At 39.7% G+C, this 18485-nt stretch overlaps 1 protein-coding gene across 3 annotated transcripts in view; it reads left to right on the forward strand.

Moving 5' to 3' along the window:
- The window catches only part of CCDC25 (coiled-coil domain containing 25), a 103521-nt gene that overhangs the window by 3076 nt on the left and 81960 nt on the right, over window positions 1-18485 (forward strand). For all 3 annotated transcript variants that reach the window (XM_089912775.1, XM_022594983.2, XM_089912777.1), the window contains exons 2-5: window positions 1787-1834; window positions 7337-7376; window positions 12082-12133; window positions 18223-18298. In XM_089912775.1, coding sequence (XP_089768901.1) covers window positions 1787-1834; window positions 7337-7376; window positions 12082-12133; window positions 18223-18298 — 216 coding nt within the window. The remainder of the gene's footprint in view (window positions 1-1786; window positions 1835-7336; window positions 7377-12081; window positions 12134-18222; window positions 18299-18485) is intronic.

Genomic DNA, 18485 nt, shown 5'->3' on the forward strand with positions numbered 1-18485 from the left:
TTTGTTTATTTTGATCATTTTAAAAAATTACGTTTGTTCTGATTACAAAAACCATCTATACATTTTATAAGCAAGTAGACAAGGTAACTGTTGTTAACAATTAAATATATATCCTTCCACAGTATAAAGAAAACGGGTGCGTGTATTAAAAATATATATGTAAACATGTTTATGTATACACAGTTACTTATTTTTTACAAATTGAATATTACTATATATAGATACACAAAAATACTCTTCTGCTGTTTAATTTCTTCACCTATCCTTTCTTTTTAATGGGTACATGGTATTTTGTTTATGGATATTCTATAGTGTGTATAACCAGTCTTAACTAATGAGTGCTTAAGTTGTAAAAAGAACATCACTGCTTGACGGAGTATTAATTAGTAGGATATATACTCCTAGTGGTGACATTTATAGGTTCAAAAGGGTGTACCCATGTGACAATGTACAGAGAGGATCTGAAACACTTTTTAGTTGTACTCCTGCACTTGGCATTTGTTATATGCTATGCAAAGGGCTTATCAAGCTAATATAATGCTCTGTTATAGACAAGTATTTCTGTCAGCTGGTCAGTGCAAAATTCTCTTCTTTCAAGTTATTTTTCTCAACTATTTCCAAGTAATTATGGACTGTAGTCACCATAACTGCTAACTGAAGGAATTGGGAGTTTTCTGTCCCCAAGAGAGGCAGCTATGATTGATCATTTAAGAAGCTTCTCATTCTGAATGTTCAGGCAATCCTGAATTTAAGAATCTGTAAATGGAAGAGTGCTACTTCCCAGCCTTCAGAGCTCCACTCACAGGGTAGTTCTCTGGAGCGACAGCCAGCAGACTGCCTGGCCCAAGCTTGTACCTGTCTGCCAGGCTTTGTAGGCAGAGGCTCAGTGGCTATTAATTCAGGAGTCTAGGTCCAAACGGGGTCTAACAGGTTTTGGTAGACTAGCTCAGAAAACCAGGACCCAGTTAGAATTTCAATTACAAAACCTAACTGATTCCAGATGGAGGATGCCCACATCAAAACACACTAGCTCAGGAAAGCAAATGTCATTTCTAAGGTAAACCATACCCAGAATATTGTTTTTGATTTAGGGTAGTGGTTCCTAATGCTGACTCCACCTTAGAATCACTGTAAAAAGAGATATTTTGCAAAACCCCAATCCCCAGAGATTTGGATTTGGTTGGTCTTAGGTGGAACTGGGGCAAAATTAGGTGATTCTAATGTGTAAACAGGATTCAGAGCCACTGATTAGAAGAAGCTTGAGAGCCAATGTTTCCCCTGAATGTGATAGGGAGCTTATTATAATTTGCAAAACACCTTGGACATAACTAAATCAAATTATGAAAAATAAAACTTGCCTAAGTATAGGAACCTATTTTTAAATGGTTGAGGTGAAGAGTTTTGGTCGTTGTTTTTTTAAAACTTTTGAAGAAGGCAAAAGTATAGGACTGAACTGGAATTGCATTGAACTAAATCCCTGAGAAAGTAGGAAAGTAGCCATTTTTAATGAGGGTTGGTAAACCTTCTCCAGATGGTCAGTATTTTAGAGTTTGTAAGCCACATACGGTCTCTCTAGCTTATTCTTCTTCATCTTGCTTTTTTAAACCCTTTAAAAATGTATAAATCATTCTTAGCTCAAGGGCTGTCCAAAAACAGGGCTGGATTTGGCCTACAGGCCATGAATGTTTTGCCGACCCCTAATAAGCATTTGTCCCTTGTTTTTCCCATCAAACAGTTGTGTCGGTGTTGAAGTTATCTAACTATTGTTATTTTTGTTTTGTCTTAGTTAACTCATCTGCTTACACTATTTACATGGGAAAGGATAAATATGAAAGTAAGTTTTCAAAAGCATTTGATTTTGAAATTTCCAGCAGGTAAGTGTTAATTGCCTTTTCTCCCAATGGCTTGTTGGATATGAGTTTTCAGTTAACTACTAACTAACTCGTTATAAGGAATTCCAAAGGATTAACTTTCTTAGAATTTCATTATATCAGATAATAGTTGAGCTAATTGGACCACCTGTGGCTGATTAGAATCTTACTTTACAAAGAGTTTTGTGGTATCGTTTGATTTAGGGGTGACAGGAATTAGAGGTTAACTTGTGCTGGTTTTCATCAAATAAAAATAATCTGTGGCTTGGACTTTGAAAAGATCATTTTCTGTACATTTTTACCTCGTTTAAGAAACATATCTTGGTTGTTTTGAGGCAGAAGATGGTTCTTTTTGAGTTGAAATGTTAACAGTGCTTTCTCGACCACTCAGAATAAAACACGTTATCTCATACTGTGCACATTCCTATGACTAAATGATACAAACATTCACCCAACTAAAAAAAAACTTACCAAAAAATACCCATACTATTTTCTGTGCCCTCTATTTTCTGTTTTATCTCATTTTTTAAAAATTAGTCTTAACCTGCTAAATTAATTTTCTGACTCACTAATGCATTTGATCTAAAGTTTACAAGAAAAACACTGATTTAGGGATCGCCTTTTTGACTGCATGAGTGGCGGGGGGTGCCGAAAGGGAACTGTAGTTTTCTTGATCAAGAGAGCAGGGAGGAGGGCTTCCCTGGTGGCGCAGTGGTTAAGAATCCGCCAGCCAGTGCAAGGAACACGGGTTCGAGCCCTGGTCCAGGAAGATCCCTACATGCCGCAGAGCAACTAAGCCATGCGCCACAACTACTGAGCCTGTGCTCTAGAGCCCGCGAGCCACAACTACTGAGCTTGGATGCCTAGAACCCTTGCTCGGCAACAAGAGAAGCCACCACAATGAGAAGCCCGTGCACCGCAATGAAGAGTAGCCCCCGCTGTCTGCAACTAGAGAAAGCCTGCGCACAGCAATGAAGACATGACACAGCCAAAAATAAAAATAAATTTATTTAAAAAAGAGAGAGCAGGGAGGTGACAGTACTGCCCCTCAGGGTGTGGGACACTGAAGAGGGAGGAAAGAACTGCAACAAGGGAGCTTGGAGAAGGTGACAGAATTCCTCTTCTTCAAGCTTGAAAAGCACAGTTGCTCTTCTCTTGAGGGTAGCATCATGTTCTGGAAAAGACAGCTCTGAAGTCTGGCCAGTCTGGGTTAAAATCTCAGCTCTTCAGCAAACTAGCCATAGTTACTTAACCCCTTTGAACCTCTGGGTTCTTAGATGTAAGAAGAGGATCCTGGGACGGTATCGGCCTTGCAGGGCTGTGAAGGTTAAATGAAAGAGCCTGGGGAGAGTGCCTGGCCCACGGTGGGCGCTCAGTAACTGGTGGTTCTCTCTGGAGCTCCCCAAAGCCACCTCCTTTCTCCCCTGGGAATACTCCAGGCCTGGGTGACTCTGCCTCGGTCTGAGAGCTGCCTGATTCACTTCAGTTACTTTTCTTTAACCCTCAGGTATTGCTTTTTTTTTTTTCCTTTTCTAAAACCATTGGTGTCTGTTCTAGGTGCAGTTTGTAACTGACAGTTTAAACTTGATCCTTTAAAAGAGACAAGTATAACATTCTTCAGTATGAGACACTTGATTAATGAAATAAGGCCCCTAATTAAAAGATGTCAAAGAACAGTGATAAGTTATATATAACTTAGATATAACTATGCATATAGTTTTATAAAAACATATAGTTGTATGTATATGTATAGTTATACATGCTAAGTATATGTAGTTGGTGTATATACACATACATCACATAAAATATATATAATGTTATAAATACAATAATGTGATATATAACTATATAATTATAAATCAGATCTATATAACAGTTTCAAACCCTGCTATAACCATAAGCAGAATCAGTATAAGCAAGACTATCACATCCTAGCCAAGAGAAAAAAACAATAGCATAAAATAACTAATTTTTAAACAGTTTTTTCCTTATAATGAATTTATGCCATTGACTCTGGTTGTGACTTAATGGAGAAGCTGTCTGCAGTATATTAATACTTGAGTTTTATATTTCTCCTGGTAACCCGTGAATTGTCATGGATAAGTTTTCTCATAGCGTCCTCCTGATGAACATAGCTGGGGAGGGGATACTGTCTCCCTATATTACATTGAACAATAAGGCACAGTTATAGGAGTCCTGGTTATCTACAGTAGATATGGATCCAAACCTGACCAAATCTACTTTCCCTTCTACCACACGAAGGGTGTGAACCCAAGACTTTAGGTTCCTGAGAGGCACCTAAAGCCAAGGTCGCGCGGGTTTTGCACTGTGCAGCCCTGGCGGGGTGGGGACAGCTTTATGTATGTCTTACAGCGAAGGGCTGCTTTGATTCCAGTGCTCACTGATGGGCTATCAGTGCTGCTGACGCAGGCAGCTGTGCCGGGGGCATTCCCACCGTGTCTCTTTTCCCTTCCATTGTAGTTTCCTGTTCGCTGGGCTGATCTGTGTGAGGCCATGTGCCAGCCTCTGAGTATCCAAAGAGGGAAGATTGAGTCTGTGTTTTCACAGTGTTCATTCAGGTGGAGGCACATACAAAACCAAATAGCAGTCAGTTTTGCTGTGAATATAAAACTGCTCTAAAAAATAAAGTCTGTTAAACAAAAGTAGGGGCAAAATGAAGTAATATTAATAGCAAACACTGTAGAAGTAGAGGGGGCAGAGAGTAAATGTAGTTAGGGAGAGCTGAGAAGGCTTCGGGGAAGAGTGGGTTAGGATGGGCTAGAATGAATCCTTTAAACCTCCGTTGTAGGAATTTCTCTCTACAGATAAAATCTAGATACAGAGTTTATGTCTGCAGATATAAATTTAGATTCTGTCTGGAGCCCACTGGAGTGTTGTTTTGCTGTCATTAAAGTATATGTAGAAAAAAAAATCTGTATGTAGAATACTTTTCCCCAGGCACTCTTAGAGTTATCCAACCCTCTTAGTCTGCTTTGTAAGAACAGTATTACTTTTTTTTTTTTTTGCGGTACGCGGACCTCTCACTGTTGTGACCTCTCCCGTTGCGGAGCACAGGCTCCGGACGCGCAGGCTCAGCGGCCATGGCTTACGGGCCCAGCCGCTCCGCGGCACGTGGGATCTTCCCGGACCGGGTCATGAACTCGTGTCCCCTGCGTGTCCCCTGCATCGGCAGGCGGACTCTCAACCACTGCGCCACCAGGGAAGCCCGGTATTACATTTTTAAGTTGCCTGTTCTCCAGTGCTCCTAGCACATCACGTTTACTTCTAATAGCCTTGATGACTTAAGGCTAAGGGCTGGATGGAACATAAATGAATTTTAAGTTGAATGAGTCACTCTCTCTAAAAAGCTTTCAGGTGTGTTCTTTTTATTAGCCAGCAGGTGTCACCAGGGAGCCAAACATTGCCCAAAGGAGGAAAAGAGGTTTTTATAATTCCCTTTTTCTGATTACTTGCCGGCTATTTGCTCAGCTTCTTACTTAAGCTAGTAGAAAACCCTTCAGAAAACTCAAGGTGTCTGCAGTTGCTTAGAGTACCCTCATCCAAGAGGGTACTCTATCATCATTTTGCTTTTCTGGAAAATAAATACCTCATTCAAGTTAGATAGATTATACTTGAGTACATTTTAAATCATCATATGTGAATCACTTTACCTTACAATTTTTAACTTTAGGTTTAATAATTTAAGTAATGCTTCTGTATTACTAATTATTAATATGGCTATTAGAGGTATATATTGAGATAACCTTTCTGTAGAGATATATATCATTAGCCTTAAAAATATACATATGTAGGAGTTCCCTGGTGGTCTAGTGGTTAGGATTTGGTGCTTTCACTGCCATGGCCCAGGTTCAGTCCCTGGTCGGGGAACTGAGATCTTGGAAGCCACGTAGTGTAGCTAAAAACAAAAAACAAAACAAACATATATATGCATATGTTTTGAACGAATACTTCACCTTTTAGATATACACCTTAAGGAAATAATCAGGAGTATGGACATATTTATTTTAAAAGTATTTGCTGAAGCATTTATAATTAGAAGCAATCCAAATGTCAACAACAGAAAAGTTTATCCATATGATAGAATCAAGTAGTCATTTTTCCAAAGAACTTCTAAAATTTTTATTTTTATCTAACAAATATATAGTTTAAAAGTTCAGGGCTTCCCTGGTGGTGCAGTGGTTGAGAGTCCGCCTGCCGATGCAGGGGACACGGGTTCGTGCCCCAGTCCGGGAAGATCCCACATGCCGCGGAGCAGCTGGGCCCGTGAGCCATGGCCGCTGAGCCTGCGCGTCCGGAGCCTGTGCTCCGCAACGGGAGAGGCCACAACAGTGAGAGGCCCGCGTACCGCAAAAAAAAAAAAAAAAAAACAGTTCAAGTAATAACAGAATGCTTATAGTAAAAAACATCAGTTCTCTACCCCATCCTTTTCAATACCCACGTTCTACTCTCAGAGACAGTTACTTTAACTTTCACCTATTTCTTCTATTTTTATTTTCATATGTGACAGAATTTTAGGTGATTTTTATTTTCTTTTTTATATTTCTGGTGTTTGTTTTGTTCCCTAATTTTCTACAATTTTATAATTGAGAAGCTTTTCTATTTTTAAGACGTAAAATGCAGTCCACTGGTTTTAAAGTTGTAGCAAAACCATTTTAACATATAAGTATTGTTATAGTGAATCAGTTTTCTAAGACATTATCTAACATCTCAGTTGCTCTGATTTGCCAGTGTTAGTTTTATCTTCAAATAGAAATATCTTTGAACTTTAGATTATAAATGTTATACAAAATTATGATTATAATCGTCCAGTTGTAAAAACTATTAAAAAATTTTTTCTGGTATTTTCAAGCATCAAAGCCTCTTTGAATTACTCTTTATTAAGGGAGAGAAAAAGTTTTGTGGAAAAGATTGGTTTTTTTTTTTCCCTTCCCAACTTACGATAAACTTTGGCATATTTCATTTAACCTTCTCTTTAAAACATGTTTTTAGTTTTGTTTTATTTAAAAATTTAAAAATTATTTTTATTGAAGTATAGTTGATTTAAAATATTATGTTAGGGAATTCCCTGGCGGTCCAGTGGTTAGGACTTGGCGCTTTCACTGCCAGGGCCCAGGTTCAATCCCTGGTCGGGGAACTAAGATCCCTCAAGCTGTGCACCGCAGCCAAAAAATAAATAAATAAAAGAACCAAAGAATACTTTTAAAACTGAATTAAAATTAAAAATAAATAAATAAAATATTGTATTAGTTTCAGTGTACAACATACTGATTCAGTATTTTTATAGATTGTACTCCATTTAAAGTTATTACAGAATAATGGCTTTATTCCTCTGTGCTGTACAATATATCCTTGTTGCTTATTTATTTTATACATAGTAGTTTGTATCCCTTAAGACCTTCATTTCTCTTTTTTTTCCTTTTCTTTGTTCTCCTGTCTCTCTGCAGATGAAGATCTGATAAAGTATGGCTGGCCTGAAGATATTTGGTAAGTAGCAATTTTGGTTCTGCTTTTTATGGATCATTATTTACTTTCTTAGACTTGACCAACCACCTGACTCCTATGATTAAAACTAGGAACTCATGCTTTGCGTTTTGTCTATGAATATTCAGTGGTAAATAGCTGACTGCCAGCTCCCTTCATTTATAATTACCACGTTAACTGGGAATGAGGTCTTAGGGCTAGATCTCGGGCCTCACTGCAAAGGTCTCAGGAACATAGGCTTGCTTTTACCTCCCGTGTGTCTCCTCATAGTAGGTTACTGAGACCACTGCACTTAACACACTCAGACTGCTCTTCTTGAGTGGATGGATGCAGGCTTCACAAGAAGCAGTGAAGAAAATAGATGCAAGCTTCCACGTCAGTGGAATAGGTAGAGCATCTGACCAGGTCCAGCTTTAAAGAAAACACAGACTGGCTTCCCTTTTGTCTTCTCAACAAAGAGTTTAACCCTGGCTTGATCCAGCCCCTACCCCTTCTTTCTAAAAGAATTTATGGAAATTTCAAAAATGATAATATATTCTTTCTTAGCCTCCTTCCAAGATAATTTTATGTTGGTGCTCACCAAACCCAGTCTAAAAAAACAACAAAACAAATGCAGGAAAAAAAACCCTTCATTTTAGCTGAATTCTTTTCTTTTTCTAACTGCCTTGGGATGCTATATGGGCTTTTCTACAGCTCAAACCCAAAACCTGTGAGGAGTTCATGGATTCCTGCTACTTTCTTTTTCTTTCGTGTAATGCTCTCGTACTCAGTTTGCTTTCTTTTTCTAGCTGCAGCTTCTACCACTCCCTCTGACCCTTGTGATGTCTCTCTCCTGGAGCCTAATTCTACCTACTATAGAGTGGGATATGGTCTCTACAACTCCTAACACCCCCCTACCAAATGCCATCCCTGAGGAGAAACACTCGGATCCTGTTGGCTTTAGTGACAGTAGTAATGGACATTGACCAAACACTTAAACTGTAGGCCAGATCCTGTTGAGTGTTTACCTCCACCAATACATTTCATTTCACTACAACCCTGTGAAATAGTTACCAATATCATGCCCATTTTTCAGATGAGGAAACTCAGGCTAAGGGAAACTGAACAGATCCACTTGGGTCGTTGCTGGCCCCCAGCCAGCTCGAGTTCTAGATCCCTGTTTCTGTCTTCCCTCATGCTGTTTGGGCCCAGATTCTTCACTTAATTCCCTATAGTGACAGAGCTTAGGCTGCCACTTTTTAAAAGAGTTGACTGATTTTCAGTAAGGTATGCAGCATTGGACATCTGGTAGGAAATATATTGCCCAGAGACTAACTTAAGCTACTCCCTAGATGTAGCCATTCTCGGAACCCCCGGGCCTACCTGCAGGAGCCCACTGAAGGGCGCCTCTCTGGCTCCAGCCTACCTCATTGTGAAGGAGCCGCCTCCTAACCCCGTGGAAGTGTTTCCCTGGCTGTCTGCCCTCTCTGAAGTCCACACTCCAGGAACCAAGAGACACTAGAAACCTGAGGAAGTTTAAAGGCTTTTTTTATCAGCCCCCTGTTCCAGCACAGCGGCCCATCTTCTGAACTCAAATATGTCATCAAGGTAGACACTGCTTGGTGCCCCCATACCTCAGGTGGGCAAGTTGCACTGCTCAGGGCTTCTGCATTGGGTGCTGCTTACCTTCCTAGGACCCTTGACTATAAGCTCTGCTCCCCTGCCTCCCCCGCCCAGCCCAGGACAGTGATCCACCCGGTTTGTTTACTACTCTGTCCCACTACCTAGCGTAGGACCTGGCACATAGTAAGTGTCCAGTAGATGTGGACTTTCTAATTGACTAGCTCTCTGCCTGTCTGGAAGTGATCTCTGCTGGACATTTCTTCACAGTAACTGCGTTCTGGTCATCTCCATTTTGAGTACCTGTCACCCTTGGCTGGATTATTTCAATTGTCCTTAGGGCCCCAAAGATCTCCAGATCTGTCACACAAGAGATAAGGATGATCACACCTGTTAACGCAGTTACCTGCTGTAAGGTTTGGGGCAGAAATACCTGCATAGGAAAGGTTACATACTCAGATGCGCCATGAAAGTCAGTTCACTACAGCCTTTTACTTGACATTAAAAAAAAAATTAAGTGGAAGAGAAATTTCCAATTTACAACCTACACCTCATGTATTATGACTTGGGTTTTTCGTTTCGTTAAGGTCGACTTCTGGAAGGCACTTACCAGACTGGTGTCTGTAGCTGCCCGGTAGCCATTTCGACACTCTTTAATCTTGAGATTTAATGTCTGTTGTCAGAAGTCGTTGACTTTTACTTCCAGAAGCTATCCTAGGTCAGATGTGAGCTGGCATAGCCCTAAATTTCAAGACCTGTTACAGTTAATAAACTGTCAATCCTGGAACATTCCTGGGCGTGCAGAGAATGAATCAGTTGATCTACATTCCAGGGCAGATTTTCAACCTGGAACTTAACCTCTGGGAATGTCAACATGTAAGTTTATACCAGGAAACCTCCTAAGGTGCCTTTAAGCAAAGAATTTTTCTAGGATTAAATGAGAATGGAACTAAATTCATTTTAAACAAAGGAAAATACAAAGAGTATGCGTTCACTGCTTCCAAACCCCCTAATGAGTAGTATTTCCAGAGTCCCCACTTTAAGGAGTTAAACGACCCAGCTTGGGGTCCCGTGCATCTCTACATTCTCAGGTCAGGGATGCTCATGTTTCTAGTCTCTGCATTCAATAAAGAGTAATAGTGATTAAGCAGGGAGAGGAAGGTAACAAGGAAGAGAGGGAACTAGGGAACTGGTGGCATAATTTAAACTTGGAGTGAGCATTTTGGGAGGTTTGGAAGGTTTTTTAAGGAAACTCGCTCAAAATAGTTTGTTTACAGAACTGAGTTTTTTGTTCGTTTTACATTTCAACCAAAGCACCGTTGGGACATGCATTCCCCTTGCGCTTTGTAGAGGTGTACCTACAAGCCTGAAGTTGGTGTAAATCAGCAGTGATATTCCCGGGTGTGTTTGACTTTGACTGCCTATGTATGAACCCAGTGTGTATATACATTAAACTACTTGTGTATGTCTTTTGATAAAATTCCACATCAGAGACCTTTAAGGAAAATCAGAATACAATCAAGCTACTATGGGTATGTAGGAAAGAGTTGTTGTAAATAGAGAACTTAAAACAAATTGGAATGGGAGAAGATTTCTCAATTGAGCCTGCTTACTAATGGGGTATTTTCCTAAGATTCTGAAACAGAGCAGTGAGGTATAATTTCCAGATTTTCAAAAAAACACATTTTCTGGCTGGAAAACGCCAAGCTGAAGATGATAATCAGTAGGAATCTCTTACGTGGGAATGCAAATAAGTAAATGAACCAGCAGAAGAAAAATAAATCAAACTAAGATGTTGTATTCATTTTTGGCTATCACTAATGGTTAGGCATAAGACCTAGAGTCATCATAGACTGCCAAAAATGTGTAAACATTTTCTTTATCCAAAGTGACTAGCAAGATGCTTAACCTTTTTAAAGAGGGCATGAGAAACAGCAAATCTTGACCTTTATATAGAATCACACTGCCTATATCTTGGACCAGGTATGAGTGTGTAACCATTTTCAGCTCTAAAAAATCCATTAATGCTAAGAAAATGTCTAAAGAAATACATAATGGGACGTGACGTTGCCTCCTTAGGATTTTACTGAACATTCCTCAGTCTGGAAAGGAAAGGACTAAGGAAGAGAAGAGTAAAGTTAACAGAAATCACGAAGTGACAGTCGTGTGTTACCATTGTTGGCTAGCATTCTGGAGGCCTCTCTGGGTGTTGGAAAGAGTGGGTCAGCTTCATTTGGTGAATTGTAAATATGAAAAACTTAAAATCCCCAAATGTTGAACTAGGTGAAAAAAGAAGTAAGTTTTAAAAGATAAATTGGTGAATGATAGAGCCTTAATGAAAGGTATATTTAGGATACTGGGGTGAGAGGGCATTCTGAATATTTTTAGGACAGCGTCATAAAGGGCAATCACCATGCTTTCCCAGGAGACGCGTATTAGTATCATTGTCAGAGGTAAGGCTGGATGAATTGTTGGTCTGACCCATTTGGTGATGTGGTCTGCTTACTGCTTCAGTCCTCACCTGACTCTTCCATCTCCGTGATTGACATTCTTTTTGGATTGTTTTGCCATCGCTTGAAACTCAACATTTCCCAAACCAAACCCATCATCTTTTTGCCAAACTGGCTCCCTCTCCAACTGTAAGTTGTTACTGTCAGTGGTCCTGTGAGTCTCCCAGGCTTGCAACCCTGGAGTCTTGCTGACTTCTTTCATTCCCTTCTCTTCTCACCTAAAATTCCTTCCCCGTGTTTGCTCTAAGTCCCGTGGTTCAGCTTGGGACCCAAGTCTCAGTTCATCATTGAAGCCTTGGGTCACCGATAGCTCTTTCTCACTTGAAAAATCACCCTTCTCTGGGCTTTTAACATTCATTGCCTCCTGTACTCGTCTTGGTACTTAGTCTCACACAGCTGCAGATCTTTCCATGTTTTTCTCACCTCTCCCAGTTGATAGTGAGCTCTTTGGAGGTGGTGACTGTTTTCTGCCCCCCATCGTGCTCAGTGTGCAGTAGGCACTGAATTAATATTTTTGGATTGGGATGCTTTAAATGCAGGTGGCCTGAGGAGATGGTTATCTTGTACCTCATGCTAAAAGTGGTTTTCATTCTTTGTAGGTTTCATGTGGACAAACTCTCTTCGGCTCATGTATACCTTCGATTACATAAGGTAACTGGATTTAAACATGGATTCGTGACTTTTTCTGTAGTGATGAGCATCCTATCTTGTCCTCTGTCCTTTTTGGGGGGCAAAAAAATTGTTTAGAATAATAAATATGTACAAAAGTCTACAAATTAGCAAATGAAGAGATGTCTTCCCCCAACCCAGGAAATCACTAAGGGCAATTCTGCTGATTTTTGAGGCTTGGAAGGGGACACAGCACATATTTCCCAGATAGAAGCACTGCCTTGTCCTGCCAGCTGAGATGTGCTGTGTGTCACCTCTGCTCTCTCTCCCTGTCATTTCAGTTGACACTACTGGACTTTGTCTTCTTCTAGGAAGATCATGTTGTAGTTCCTTTTTTTCAGATTCATGTGATTCTCCTGCCTCACCAAGGGCATATATGTTCCTAGTTATCAGGGGCTGCTTTGGGAGGTTTAAAACAACATTGTCGTAGTAAAGGGAAAGGATTTAATGTTCCCTAGTCACATAAAGCCACTGTTTTTCCAATCTGTCTTTATATCCATCTATTGTTTTTTGTGTAGTTGAATCATAGGAATGGATAATTGTTATGTGTATTTTAAAAAATATTTATTTTTGAATGATTTTAGATTTACAGAAAAGTTGCAAAGGTAGTACAAGTCCTTATATACCCCATGTCCAGTTTTCCCCATTGCTAACATCTTAACATTACTGTGGTAGATTTGTCTGAACTGAGAAACCAGAACTGATGCATCACTGTTAACTAACATCTGCACTCTATTTGGATTTCTCCAGTTTTTCCATTAATGTCCTTTTTCTGTTCCAGGATCTGGTCCAGCGTCATACATTGCGTTTTAGTTGTCATGTCTGCCTAGTCTCTGGTCTGTGACAGTTTGTCACTCTTTCCCTGTTTGTCATGACCTTGACAGTTTGAGAAGTACTGATCAGGTCATGATTAGACTGGAGTTAACGGGTTTGGGGGAACAATAGCACAGAGGTGAAGTGCTCTTATCCCATCATGTCAGGGGTATATGCATTAATAGGACTTACCACTGATGGTGTTAACCTTGATCTCCTGGCCGGGGTAATGTTTGTCAGGTTTTTTCACTAAAGAGTTGCTCTTCTCCCCACATACTTTATTATTTGGAAGCAAGTCACTAAGTCCAGCCTGTACTCCAGGGGGAGAGCTCCACGTCCTGGTGTGGGGAGTACCTGCATATATTGTTTGGAATTCTTCTGTAAGGAAGATTCATCTCTTCTCTCCCATGTATTTAATTCAGTCATTTACTTATATCAGTATGGACTGACACATTTACTTTTTACTTTGGGTTATAATCCAGTACTGTGTCATTTTGTTGCTAAAATTGTCTCTGCATTGACTCTTCCAGCTTGACTCTTGTGTTCCTTTTTTTTTTTTTTGGTGGTACGCGGGCCTCTCACTGTTGTGGCCTCTCCCGTTGTGGAGCACAGGCTCCGGACGCGCAGGCTCAGTGGCCATGGCTCACGGGCCCAGACGCTCCGCGGCATGTGGGATCTTCCCGGACTGGGGCACGAACCCGTGTCCCCTGCATTGGCAGGCGGACTCTCAACCACTGCGCCACCAGGGAAGCCCTCTTGTGTTCCTTTGACATGCTCCTGTCATTTTACTTTTTGAGCACTTCCTTACTTTCTGAGACTCAAGATGCTTCAGGCTCATCTTGTATGTTCCCTGCTCCAGCTCTAGGATCAGCCATTTCTCTGAGGAACTTTGGTTTCTTTTATTGGGAAATGGTATTTAGAAATCAAGATCTGGCCTCTGGGTGTGCTCATTGCTACTAGAGTATCATTGCTTCTAGGCCCTCTCATGTGACAGAGCTAGGAAATAGGTGTATGTATACTAACCCATGTTAGTAATTCGTATGCATAATTTTTTCTGTATCTACAGTAAGCGAAACATGACTGGTGTCTCTGATGAACCCATTACTACAAGGGCCTTTCTCACATTCCTTCCTTGCTTATCTATTACTTCCTTCTCAGACAGTGGGAAGCCTGGCTCCCACCATCCACCATCATTTGCTTATTTGAATCCAGTATATATGAAAGTGGTTTCAGATTTGTTAGCCTGTATCCCCATAAGAAACAACTTTATCAACTAAAGTACAGTGCAATTACAGTTTCCATTCAAAATGCTGTTTTTCAAAGTTACTTGTCAGCTGCTCCCTGCCCTCCCCACCTCATGCCTTTCAGTGATGTCTGTCACACACTTAGGTTCTTTTATCTCAGTCTGCATTCCACCTTGGCTTCCCCTGGTTGACTGTATTACTTTTTTTTAAATACATTTTTATTGGAGTATAATTGCTTCACAATGCTGTGTTAGCTTCTGTTGTACAACAAAATGAATCAGCCATATGCACACACATATCCCCATATCCCCTCATCCCCTCCCTCTTGAGCCTCCGTCCCACCCTCCCTATCCCACCCCTCTAGGTGGTCACAAAGCACCGAGCTGATCTCCCTGTGCTATGCAGCTGCTTCCCACCAGCTATCTGTTTTACATTTGGTAGTGTATATATGTCCATGCCACTCTCTCACTTCGTCCCAGCTTACCCTTCCCCCTCCCCGTGTCCTCAAGTCCATTTTCTACGTCTGTGTCTTTATTCCTGTCCTGCCCCTAGGTTCTTCAGAACCTTTTTTTTTTTTTTTAGATTCCATATATATGTGTTCACATACGGTATTTATTTTTCTCTTTCTGACTTACTTCACTCTGTATGACAGACTCTAGGTCCATCCACCTCACTACAATTAAGTCAATTTCGTTTCTTCTTATGGCTGAGTAATATTCCATTCTATATATGTGCCACACCTTCATCCATTCATCTGTCGATGGACATTTAGGTTTCTTCCATGTCCTGGCTATTGTAAATAGTGCTACACTGAACACTGGTACATGTCTCTTTTTGAATTGTGGTTTTCTCAAAATGGATTAAAGACCTAAATGTAAGACCAGACACTGTAAAACTCTTAGAGGAAAACATAGGAAAAACACTCTTTGGCATAAACCACAGCAAGATCTTCTTTGACCCACCTCCTAGAGTAATGAAAATTAAAACAAAAGTAGACAAATGGGACCTAATTAAACTTAAAAGCTTTTAAGCAAAGGAAACCATAAACAAGACAAAAAGACAACCCTCAGAATGGGAGAAAATATTTACAAATGAAACAACAGACAAAGGATTAATCACCAAAATACACGCACAGCTCATGGAGCTCGATATCAAAAAGATTGTATTACTTTTAAAGTGACAGTTCACAAACTTTTTCACGTTACTGCATTCTTTTCATATTTATTGTTTTGACTGGCTGCTTTGAGTTGATAATATGCCACAGTTAATTTGAAAGCTCCGTTGTCAGAATATAAGTTGTTTACAGTTTTCAGCATTATGAATCCCCAACAAGAAATATTTTTTTAATGAACTACTTTCTATTTTTCTTTTCTTTTTTTTTTTTTAGAGTAGTTCTCAGAAATGAAATTACTGGGTCAAAAGATAAAAACATTTTGATAACTCCTTTTACGCCAGATTGCCCTTTGAAAATATTATGCTGGTTTAGAATGCTACCTGATATATATAGGTTTTCCAAAAACTTTTTGGGTTTTTATAGCTTCAGAAAAATAGCAACCTTTTGACCATTTTAATAAATACAAGATGCTACTTCATTATGCTTATAATATTTACTCCTTAATTTACTAACAAGGTAAAACATTCTACCACATCTTTACTTATTCTATTTATATTTTTGAGAATTGTGTTGTAAAAAAAAAAAAAAAAAAAAGGAAGATTGTGAACTCTTTGCTGGAACAAAATTCTGAATTTTCCTAGGCAACTTCTTGCCATTTTGGAACTATTTTAAGTCTAGAGAAGATAAAGTATGGTGTTCCCAACTTTCCTTTTGGTTCAGATTAAATTTTTTCCTTTGGGTTCTGCTGCATCAGAAAATGGAAATAACGGTGGGTAGTCCCAAGTTCACATTACCACCAGTTAGATCTTGTTTGAACAGGAGTTTGATTTCATTTTCTTTTGGAAGCACATAATGTGCTAGATAAAAATATGTGCTCCTTAAGGAACTTTTACCTGGTTGATCTCCTGCAGTAAACAACATAGCCCTTTGCACTTAGTAGGAACCAAGTAAGTGTTGGAGATGCAGTGAGACTAAGTATAAGTAGTTCAGAACCCAAACTCTGGAGCCGAACTGCCAGCTTTGTATCCTGGCCTTGCTGCTTACCAGCTGTGCGACTCTGAGCAAGTTATTCAGCTGTGCCCGTTTCCTCACCTGTAAAAGGGAGCTAACAGTCCCTGTCTTACTGGGTTGTTGTGAGAATTAAATGAGCTAGCATAACTGAAGCGTTTAGAATAATGCTTCAGTTAAGCATTATTAGCAGTACTTAGCACATGCTGAGCACTATGTGTGTTCATTCTTTCTTTGTCAAATTCAGGTGAATTCAACCCAAGCCTTGAAGATCGTGGATATTCAACAAGTGTTTTTTTCCTAGGCTTATTTGATTTTTGAAAACCTATAGAAAAATCTCACTTATCAAGAGGTTGCTTATCTCATTAACACAGATGGCACAAAGCCCACAGTCAAAATTCTGGCCTTTACATATGGAGAGTACCTTACGCTCTCCATGCAGAGTTTGTTTACTCTGACTTTATGCATAATGCTAAGCTGAATTATTTTATTTTATTTTATTTGGTCTGCTCATATTATATTACAAGTAGTAAAACAAGAAGAGGCTATTGCTTCAGGAATGGCAATAGGTACAGGTAGCAAGAAGGGATGTTGTGACATAGCCTGATATCAAGGACCAAGAAGCTGTACGTTTCCACAGAAACTCCATAAGCACCACACTCTGGGGCCAATTGTTAGAGCATGGCTTTAGTTAGCCCTGGGTTCATCTCTCAGCTCTGTCACTTACTAGATATTGGGGAGCTTGGCCTAGTTGCTTCACCTCGCTAAGCTTCATTTTCTTCATTGGCAAAGTGAGCGTAGTACTTTCCATTTCATATGGCCATTTATTCAGTGTACCTAGCACTCAAAAAGCAGATATTCAAAAAGGGGTAGCTATTGTTTTGTTTTTTAATTATTTATTTGATTTATTTAGTATAGGGTCAGTCAGCTTCTGTGTATTTTAGATGCCCCTGAAGGTATCACTATCACTATATTAGAGCCTAGTGTAAAGGTTGATATTCGTGATGATGACATGGTGTTATCAAGATGATAAATTCAGAATCCTCTGTTTAAGTGGTCAGGGAATCTCACAGGATGAGATGTGGCGTTAAAGTAGTGACAAACTTAAATCAAAATCACGTATTTTTTGGTGAAAATTTAGGTAATTGAGATTTCCATTTTGAAACATTTAAAATAAGGAAAAAAATAGAAACCTAATGGAATAAGCTTAATTTATCTCAAATATTTAGGTAGATAAAACATTTCATTCCCAGACAGAAGTGCTTCGGTAATCCCATGCCTAACAGCCAAGTGCCGAGTTGATTTCCACTAGCTCTTGCCTCAGATATTTTTGTTCTTTTGGAATGGCTTTGCTTATTCAGCTTTGACTTTGATACGGTATCTGTAAAGAGAATGAAGCAGTATTTTTTCTTTTACGGTAGAAGGTTATATCTAACACACCAGGAGCTTGGTTCCTGACTAATGCCAAGGGTAGATGACCTACCAGGTCATGGAGACCCAAAACTATAAGATGTCTCTTGAGAGCGAGTTTGTAGGGACCTCAGCTAAGAAGACTTCGCATTGCCAAAAATAGGTACCATTTCTCCACAAGGTTTCTAAAAGTAAGAAAGAGAAGAGGGAAAAATTACTCAGACATAAATACAGTTAATATTTTAGTAGTTTTCTTTCATACCCTGTTTTCTTCCCCACTTATTAAGTCAGGATTTTCCATATTACTGCCTTCTCTTAAACATTTCCACAATGCACTTCGTTTTTCAATGTTTTGAAATACAGTTGAAGAGCCTCTGCTTTTAATAAAATGGTGCCTAGTAAGGTAGCAAAGCCCTATAAAAGTGCTCCAGTATTGATCAGTGACAAGGTAGTGGACCATTTGGTTTATTCTTGTGTTTCAGGGGGAGAAAATAGAAGACATTCCAAAGGAAGTACTGATGGACTGTGCCCATCTTGTGAAGGCCAATAGCATTCAAGGTCAGTTTTCCTAGAGGTGCTTTCAGAATTAGCACCACTTTCTCTGTGTCTGAAATGGATTACATCTTAGAGAACATATGACTGACTTTAGCTTGAGTCAAGGGAGTGACATGTAATATGCCTTTCCCCTGTTTTGTTCTTTAAGGTGGCAGCTGCACTACCTGTCAGAGAACTGAAAGCCAACCTC

The sequence above is a fragment of the Delphinapterus leucas genome, chromosome 6 (genome assembly GCF_059928025.1).
Source record: "Delphinapterus leucas isolate spDelLeu-1000000601 "Yukka" chromosome 6, BTC_Dleu_Yukka2, whole genome shotgun sequence".
NCBI lineage: Eukaryota > Metazoa > Chordata > Mammalia > Artiodactyla > Monodontidae > Delphinapterus > Delphinapterus leucas.